This window comes from Bombyx mori, chromosome 1, assembly GCF_030269925.1.
Source record: "Bombyx mori chromosome 1, ASM3026992v2".
In the NCBI taxonomy this organism is placed as follows: domain Eukaryota; kingdom Metazoa; phylum Arthropoda; class Insecta; order Lepidoptera; family Bombycidae; genus Bombyx; species Bombyx mori.
The window spans coordinates 5,058,241-5,068,019 of NC_085107.1; the positions used below are offsets into that span (position 1 = coordinate 5,058,241).

At 39.2% G+C, this 9,779-nt stretch overlaps 2 protein-coding genes and 1 long non-coding RNA gene across 4 annotated transcripts in view; 1 reads left to right on the plus strand and 2 right to left on the minus strand.

Moving 5' to 3' along the window:
• The window catches only part of LOC101746164 (rho GTPase-activating protein 8), a 29,912-nt gene extending 29,527 nt beyond the window's left edge, over window positions 1-385 (minus strand). Inside the window, exon 1 of the mRNA XM_038010898.2 lies at window positions 26-385. Coding sequence (XP_037866826.1) covers window positions 26-74 — 49 coding nt within the window. The 5' untranslated portion in view covers window positions 75-385. The remainder of the gene's footprint in view (window positions 1-25) is intronic.
• A 1,453-nt stretch (window positions 386-1,838) lies between these two features.
• LOC733108 (peptidylprolyl isomerase) lies at window positions 1,839-8,059 on the plus strand. 2 transcript variants are annotated; one of them, XM_012695964.4, is made up of 3 exons: window positions 1,839-2,088; window positions 4,881-5,076; window positions 6,857-8,059. In XM_012695964.4, the coding sequence occupies exons 1-3, from the start codon at window positions 2,018-2,020 to the stop codon at window positions 6,953-6,955; spliced, it is 366 nt and encodes a 121-aa protein (XP_012551418.2). In that variant the 5' UTR covers window positions 1,839-2,017; the 3' UTR covers window positions 6,956-8,059.
• On the minus strand, window positions 5,396-6,412 carry LOC110386358 (uncharacterized). Its single transcript, XR_002431553.3, has 2 exons — window positions 6,152-6,412; window positions 5,396-5,662 (listed from the first exon to the last, which is right to left on the minus strand). It is a non-coding gene; the product is annotated as an uncharacterized LOC110386358 (long non-coding RNA).
• Window positions 8,060-9,779: the final 1,720 nt, after the last annotated feature.

The window sequence follows — 9,779 nt, forward strand, 5'->3', positions numbered from 1 at the left end:
ACATATCTAAATATACTACACATACCTTGAAAGGCCCTGACCGGATTAAGTTTGGGTTGATGTTCCGGGTCCATTTTGAATCATCAAATAAATCTATACAATTATGGTTTCTCGAAATCAAACAATTTGCTGTTACTTCATATGCGTAGACAATATCCCTTCGAGCTAATAAATCCGTTATCCTCCAGTCTTATTAATGTTTAAAATGTACTGTAATCTGAAATTAACAAGAAAATTATAAAATTAAAATGCAAGCAACTACCTACATATTTATCTAAGAACTATGTAGCTTTATTATTTCCGATTCCAGTTGTACAAGAGTAAAACTCGAGATTATCAGACAAAACAAATGCTCTATTCCATTGACGTTGAAAGGAATACGTCAAAATGGGCTTTACAATCACAGAATAATTTAAGAAATTACGTCTTATACTTATAGGCTTAATACAGTTGGCTAAATTTAGTCGACTGAATTCAGTCGCTACTGAATTCAGTGAAGCGTAATAGCATTAAGTAAGTTGGCCTACTAAATTCAGTAGCAAGGATGGTTTCGGACTAACTAAATGATTATTTAGAAGCCTAATTAGAAACGCATTTAGGAAGGTGTAATCGCATTTAGTTACTTCGTGATTTTTTACTTTAAAATAAAAAGTATTAATTTCGGTCACCTTTATTTAATGTGCCAGACATTTATAAATAGCCCAACATGTTTCAGGGATAATTTTTATCAGGGGTTGGTATATTGAAGAACTAAATTTTAAATCTTGATACGAATTTCCTGTTGCAAGAAATCTTAATGTTACAACCAATCTTTCTTTTGGACTTATACTATCGTAGGATTAGATATGTATGGGTTATATAATAGATATATAATAGACGCAGAGTCCTCCTCCAGTCAATTCCTCGAGTTCAGTCATCTGTTCTGGTGAAACTATAGGGTTCTAGGTTAACAAAAATACCTCCATCCAAACAAATGAATAACATAAAGTAATAATAAAAAAGTCGATTATGGATTCTCTAATGCCTCATTTAGATACTCGCCGACTACATATATATAGGCCGTAGGCACAAATAGGAGTATATGAAGGAGTATGTGAACAACTTAGATAGCCCCGCGTGGTGCCGATCCTTTAGCGCTAAGCATTATTAATGGTCTTTATTTCTGTGCTGTGTTACTTCATTTCATCCAATGCTTATGTTTTCCTATTTCACCTCTTTTAATTCCATTTAATTTCTGTTGATTTCGTTATTGCAGTTTTTATCCATGTAACATCCATGACATACAACATATGGGAAGTCGTCGTGGCCTAACGGATAAGACGTCCGGTGCATTCGTGTTGAGCGATGCACCGGTATTCGAATCTCAGGCGGGTACCAATTTTTCTAATGAAATACGTACTCAACAAATGTTCACGATTGATTTCCACGGTGATGGAATAACATCGTGTATTAAAAATGAAACCCGCAAAATTATAATTTGCGTAATTGCTGGTGGTAGGACCTCTTGTGAGTCCGCGCGGGTGGGTACCACCACCCTGCCTATTTCTGCCGTGAAGCAGTAATGCGTTTCGGCTTAAAGGGTAGGGCAGCCGTTGTACCTATACGTGAAACCTTAGAACTTATATCTCAAGGTGGGTGGCGCATTTACGTTGTGGATGTCTATGGACTCCAGTAACCACTTAACACCAGGTGGGCTGTGAGATCGTCCACCCATCTAAGCAATAAAAAAAAAATTACTTAATTTCAGCCATTGTTACATAAGATTTGGCTGAATGAGCTATGTCTCTTTTGCTTATCCAATGGATGAAATAAATCAACTAACCTTCTGAAATGTAAAACGATAGTCTGTAACACATTCTGTATTATCTATGGTTCAAGTAATCAAACAACTCTCAACTAAGTTTAAAGTTTAAAATCTATGCAAAAAAAATTGGAGTGTACGCTATTTAATATCTATGTAGGTTTTTAGTTTATTGAGTAAATTGAGTTATCTACTGTACAAGATAAAAATAAGAACATGCTAGGTTATTCGAATGCCGGTATACCGGATAAATCATGGCAACCACCCGTTGTTGTAATTGAAACGACGTAAGTCATTCAAAACTTTAACATTAACTAATACCATTTATCCAACATTTGTAATAGATATCATAAATATGTAATATCCGCCTTTAAGATTGCAATCTTATAAATCACGAATGAAACAAAAACCATTCTGAATTCTAATTGTAACCAAAAAAAGTATACATAATAACTCGTTCTATTTCACACTTCATGTTTCTATATGACCGGAACTATTAATCAGCTAAACTATGTCCAATCAAACGGAACAAATAATAATCAGATGGTGGGTGGGGCAAGTCGTGCCCTTAGCCTTTCCAGGCAGGTTTTGGCAACATGAGACAGCATTGTCATGCAAGAGAATTATTATTTTATCATACCTTTGATGGTATCGTGATAATTTATACTTGTATAGTGCTCGCCTTCATTGCATTGAGTTCAATACTGTTCCCTAGTGAATATGTTGTTTAGATCCAACAGCTCATAATCAACAACACCGACTTAGTTCCACTGAATGCACAAAATAACTTTTGCACTGTGAATATTCAGCTGACCCGAGAATGTAGATGTGTGACTGGACAGTCCCCAAGATACTTTTCTCTTTGGGTTGCTGTATTGAATCCACTTTTCATCACTTATCATGATGTGATGAAGAAAACTGTTACTTTTACACCACTGGATCCTTTATTCACGGAAAAGATAATGCTCATTATCTCTTGGTTTCAACTCATAAAGAACCCAAGCTACTTCCTTCTGAATCATTCCCAATGCATGCAATGGTTTGGATATAGCTTTGGCTAGTAATAATGCTGAAGCAAGCTGATCTTGCTTTTGCTACATATCCTCATCGAGCAATGCCTCCAACTCAGTGCCTTTGGAGGCTTTCCTGAATGTGGAAATCACCGTCTTTTTAGAAAGGGAACCAATCCAGACACTTCATTTCATTTTCATTTTTGGAGCCCTTGATCATTTCGGCCACTGTTTTCTTTGAATGAAAAGAGAAGCGACGGCATAATAATAATTATTATTATTATATTATTATATGAATGATCATGCAACAATAAAATCACTAATGTATCAAAACACTTTCTTTACTGTATTTCTACTAAGCTTGGTTTACAATGTTTTAGATCTCTCAAAATTCGTTTTTTGATAAATATTATAGAATGAGAAACTATGACTTTTTTGTATTAAATATTGCATTGTTTTATATACTGTATGCCACTCTCACAATTGAGATTAATCAAAAGATATCCCAAATGTTCAAATCCATTAAAAAGTTAATTGGAAGAAATTAAGCATACATGCAAATGTTCAAAAAACATTACCATTGCAAGAGCAAGTAATCTTTTCTTTTTTTCGGGCCGAGGGCTGAACCTCCTGCAAGGTCCCCGCGCCTAGGGGGCGCGCGGGTTATGTGAGACTCAACGATCTGCAGTTGTTGAGAGCAGACCGAGGGCCCAAGGAATTTTAGGGCCCACCCACTAAACGACTCCCCTGCAAAAACGACGTCCGATCTTCGTCTGGGGTCAAAACCCGGCCAGAGTAGGGGGGTTCCCGCGGTCAACACTACAACCAGACACGCGGCGCCATCCCGAGGACGCCCGACCGACGGGTCGTCGAGGCGATAGTCGACGACCAACGACGTCGGTCTCCGCGGTACGGCGGCCCTACCAGGCCGCCCGGGCGATGCCGCTGCTGTTCCGGCATACCCCGCTGGGCCAGAACCAGCCTGCTCTTTCACAGTATGTTCGGCGACGACAGCGACGACGACAATGCGGACCGCATCGCAGTCCGCAGTCGTCGACGCGTCGCCCAGTCCTCCTGGTGCCAGCGCGCTAGAGTGACTATAGCGTGCGGCGCAGTCTCAACCCCCTTAGGTCGCCCCGTGACCATCACCGGGAGGAGACTGCCTCCTCATAGGGGCCGGAGCTGGACAAACGCCCTCCTCCGACCCCTGACTCGACGGTGGCGGCGGTTCTCCCTCTCCGGTTCCGCTGCCTCCTTCTGCGAGATGGTGGACTCGCAGAAGTCGAGCATCGCCAGAGCAAGTAATCTGTGTCAACTTTAGTAGTATTATGATAAAGTGCCGTAGTTGTTGTTGTTCATCATCATCATCATTCTTTCCTATTACCCTCTACTGGGGTGTAGGGCTCGAATCAAATTTTTCCATTTATATCGGTCTTGGGCAGTCTGTTCTAGCTCCTCCCACGTCATGCCCAAGAACCCTAGCTCCTGCTCCACCGAGCGACGCCAAGTTGTTCTGAGGCGGCCTCTCTTCCTTTTGCCAGACACTTTCCAGGTCAGTGCTCTCTTTGATAGGTGGGTATCGGGCTTTCTCAAAGTGTGACCAATCCAATGCCACTTCCGCGTAAGGATCTCCTTCTCCATTGGTGTCTGCTTAGTGATCCTCCACAGCTCTTTGTTAGTGATCTTCTCAGGCCAAAAGATTTTCAAAATCTGACGCAGGCACCTATTCACAAACACTTGATCAAGTCCTTGCGAACAAACCAAGTTTCGCTCCCGTACAGCAATACAGACTTTACATTTGAGTTAAAGATCCTCACCTTTGTTCGTCTTGTTAAGGTTGAGGAACTCCACACTGGTCTAAGTTGACTAAACGGTCTGCCGGTGCCTCCCCTATCGTCCACAATGCTGCCCAAGTAACAGAAGCTTCCCACCTGCTCGATGTGCCTCCCTTTGATCGACATAGGAGCCGAATCGGTGGTATTTATGCCCATTTCTTTTGTTTTTGAGAAATTAATACGCAGCCCTACCTTTTCAGCTTCATCTACTAGATCATCTGCTTTGTTTTGTAGCTGCTGCCGATTGGTTGCTAGGAGGCAAATGTCATCAGCAAAGTCGATGTCCTCTAGGTCTTCATCCGCGGTCCAAGGCAGTCCTTGTCGGCATTTACAGGTGACTCTGCGCATCACATCATCAAGCACTACTATAAACAGCAAGGGAGACAGCAAGCAACCTTGCTTGGCGCCTGCGGTGACCACGATATTATCCGTGAGTTTTCCCCTGTGGAGCACTCTACACGACGATCCATAGTAAAGCGCTTTTATGACATTTATGAGCTTGTCGAGCACGCCTTTTTTCTTCAAAACAGTCCAAATGCTGGACCAACCGACACTGTCAAATGCCTTTTCGAAGTCGATAAACAATGTGAAAACTTCACACTGCATCTCTTGACATTGTTGTTGTTGTTACACTGCATAAAATATTGTCGTTCAAGTACCTTCATTTTCTGTTCCTCCTTTATTATGAGGTTAATACTAGGTGTATCCACTGCAAAGCACTAATATTTACTAAACAATTTTACAATAACTTAAGTTATTTAAATGTTTTATTAATTCAGGTCAGATATTATTATACACATTTGGTAAAGTTCAAATGGCAGTGATCTATATCATTATGCAAGACAACAGTTTAATACATTTTGTCCACACTGTACATCTCTGGTATTTTGCTGTGATTATACTTGGTTCGAATTACATTCTCTTTTTGTTCCTTATTTCCGTATTTATCCACATAGGGGTAGTAAATTTCAAGTGCTTATCAGGGCTATTTGAGATTTCGATATTTTACTGATTGCCTGATTGGAGTGAACAAATATAGATTAATTATTTCTGATACTGAACAATAAAATAATCGTATATGTACAAAGTACTGTAGGTAACAGTGAAACAATAAAAAAAAGAATATCAAAGGAGAAGGAAAAGATGTTTAGTAGTGTTTAGTTGTTGGATTTGAAAGATTTTTTATCTAGTCTCTATTGTCGGGGCCGTCGGTCCGTGGAGGCACCGGGGCTTCGCCTCGGTTGCACTCCCCTATATCCGGCCCTGGTGATTAATTCCAATCAATAGGCACATCCAAAACTCTTAAAGGTTATTGAGCTTTCTTTGTTTAACTTTTTAGAGTATTTTCTTATTTTATTGGTATTAATTTAACAAACTATGGTGGTTGATGAGACCATTTTATATATTAATCTGTTCACTAAACCACGAATGTAATATCACTTAAGCACCAACAAAAAATAACCATATATATAGATGATAAACAGAACAGTACAATATAAGATTACCTTGATAGAAATAGAGAATCAAAATTATTGACACTCATAGTAAAATTTAGAGAAGACTGTATAGCAGCAAACTTAATGTGGGACACTCCTTAATTTTGCAGTGCAATGACCTTCAAAGGGTGTCGATTGGGAAAGACCAATGTCCAGCAGTGGAAGTCTATGGGCTGATGATGATGATTAATAAAATATTAAAAATAACACGGTCACAATATTAACCAGTAAATTACAGACAACAAAATATGTTTCACATTAGAATTGGCATCTGACTGCTGGCCCTTTTTAAATATTCCTAATGACATGTGACAGAAGTAGGTCAAGTTTTATGCATCCTGTTAGTTTTGCAACTTTGTTTTCTCTCATTATATAAAAATACGCATTTGATTTTCTACTGAATCTTCGCCCTTGTGGCAAAGCCGATATTGGCAATCATAATCGTGTCTATTGGCTTAGGTAATAATATAACAGGCTTGGTGCAGATTTTGTAAGATCGCATCGAGACTGAGCACATCTACCCAAATTAACAAATCAATAAAATATGAAAGGCGCAATAAAGTCACAATTTCCTACATACTTATAATTTTTATGGCAAATACCAGTTTTCTTTTTTTAACAATTATATATCCATGACCAACACTCATTTAATAAAAACATTTATTGAAAGAATATAAAACTGACAATTTATAAAATATAAGTTATCAATTTCAGAATGGGAAAAATTATGTTGGAAATGTATTGGAAACATGCACCTTTGACATGCAGAAATTTTATGGAATTGGTACGTCGAGGCTATTACAACAACACTAAATTTCATCGAGTTATTCGAGATTTCATGATTCAAGGTGGTGATCCAACTGGAACAGGAAAAGGAGGACAATCAATATATGGACCACACTTTAAAGATGAAATAACATCAGATTTAAAACATGCTGGTGCAGGTATATTGTCTATGGCTAATGCTGGTCCTAATACAAACGCATCACAGTTTTTTATAACATTGGCTCCAACACAATGGCTTGATGGTAAACATACGATTTTTGGCAGAGTGCAAAACGGAATGACTGTTGTCAAGAGAATTGGGTTAGTAGAGTGTGATAAAAATGATTGCCCCGTAGACGATGTTCGAATAGAAAGAGCCTACATTCCGAAATAGTTTCCTTATATTCTTACGAGCATAATAATATAGTTTTTAACCCTAAATATCAATATGAAGGAGATACTTCCAGAAGAAATAAAAAATTAAACTAAAATTTGCCTTTTTTTTGTTTGATTAAAGATATTTTATATGTTAGGTACCTACCATGAAGCCATTAAATTGTATCAATCCTCATTACATAACTACTAGTAAAATGCCAGGTTATATAATAAATAATATAAAGCGTCAAGGGCCACTGGGAAGTAAAATCAAGAACACATGTGAAACTGCAGCATTGCAACAAACTTAACAGATTCTGGAAGAAATTGTAATGGCATTTCCCCCTTCCATAGGGGATGGATTTGTTTTTACGTATGTTATGCTCTTATACTGCTCGAATATCTATTATATATTAAGTATATGATCAATACAACAAAACATTTACTGCGAAATTAAGAGCATGGATCATGCCTTTACTGATTACAGAGATTATAACAACAAAAATAATGAAGGGAATGCAATATCGTAGTTTTTATTTAAATTTGTTATTTAACTTTGTTGTTATGTCTGGAAGCATTCAGAATGAAAGGGGGGCAAAATTAGGAATTGATTGTATGTAGCCTTTGCCATTTATAAAGATAAAATGTTGGCAAAATGTTTCTTTCCTGTAAAATATTTCATCTTTCACTGTATTAAATTATGCCTTTTACTGTTTTGTATTTTTGGTGCTTGTAATTTTAATATAAATAAATCTATTGGCTCCAATATCATATAAATTTAATTTTACACACACTTGTATTCATCGAAATTTGTACATACATGAGTATGCATATAGCATACTTACTTTCAAAAGAAAAGTTCTTCGGTACTTATTGTTCGATTCTGTTTTCATATCTTATCATCATGAAGTCATGCATGCTCATAATGAGAGGCCTCTAACCAGGAACTTTTTTTTTTTTTTTTTTATTGCCTTTGTAGGCAGACGGGCATACGGCCCACCTGATGGTGAGTGGTTACCGTCGCCCATGGACTTCAGCAATGCCAGGGGCAGAGCCAAGCCGCTGCCTACCGCTTAATACTCTCCATAAGCCTCGTTTGAAGAAGGACATGTCATAGCGCTCGGGAAACACCGTGGAGGGGAGCTCATTCCATAGCCGGATGGTACGTGGCAAAAAAGATCTCTGGAAACGCACTGTGGATGACCGCAGTGGCTCCAGGTAGTATGGATGAACTCTACTCCGGTGGCGGGCGGTGCGATGGTAAAAACGAGATGGTGGTATCATCTCGAACAATTCCTCAGAGCACTCCCCATGGAACATACGGTACAAAATACAGAGGGAACCGAAGTCCCTCCGCAGACCCAGAGGCTCCAAACGATCCGAGAGTTTGACTATCAGTGATATACCGCGGTCACTCACGACCCAGCCAGCCTTCTTCGGCGATAATACGTTTATTTACTACTTACTCCAGTAAGAATATGCTGCTCATCCATCTATAAGCTCCAGGTCTCGGCCACCAATTTTATTTTATAAATACGGAATTTGTTAATTCACTCATTTGTTCATCGATTAGTGTTTGTATTCACCACATTTGTATCTATTAATCAATATGGACACATTATTATACATATTATATATATTATACATATATATACCTACATAACAGAATTTCGATGTGTATTGTAAGGAACTGGATACAATGATGGAGAAGATCGCTAATATCCCGCCAGTCCTGTTTAATTGCTTGTTCCCGCTGCTCCTATACAACAACCTTCGACCTCATACGACACAACAGCCGACGGTCTCGAAGCTACAAGAGCTAGAGTTGGAAGTATGTGTCATCCATCGTTTTTTTCCCTACCTACCTATGCTGATAGTCTTGAGAGGCTATATCAGCGTAACCCTAACGAGTAGGTGAGCTCTCGGGGCTCAAACCTGGAGGTGTGGCTAACACTAGTCCTACTGCTTCGCAGAATCTACCATCGGATCGGAAAGGCAACCCACTGAAAAGATCCGGCGAGAAACTCAGTGGGCTGTGTCAATAGGTTAGTTTACTCGCCGAACTCTTCGCAGCAAGCGACGGGTTCGCGACCCACTGAGAAGGTAGATTCTGCGAAGCACAACTCTTGCTAGGGTTCGTGTTAGCATCGTTGTCAGGTTTGAGCCCCATGAGCTCACCTACTAGCTCACCTACTAGCGCCGAGCAGTCTGCACTCTCTGCATTAAAGGTACCGAATGAAACTCATAAGCGTCAACACTGGATGAGTGTCGATACCTTTGCTCTTGTAGAGGAACGACGACGATTGAAGACATCGGGAGCTGATCTGAAGACCTTAAATGCTAAATCAGCTCGGATACAAGAGGCATGCAGACGGGACCGAAATCAGTATCTCCAAAACCTCTGTATTGAACTAGAAATACACGCTAATAAGCATGAAACGAGATCTTCATCAGAAAATTAAATCCCTAACTAAAACTCTATCTTCAAAAACATGGG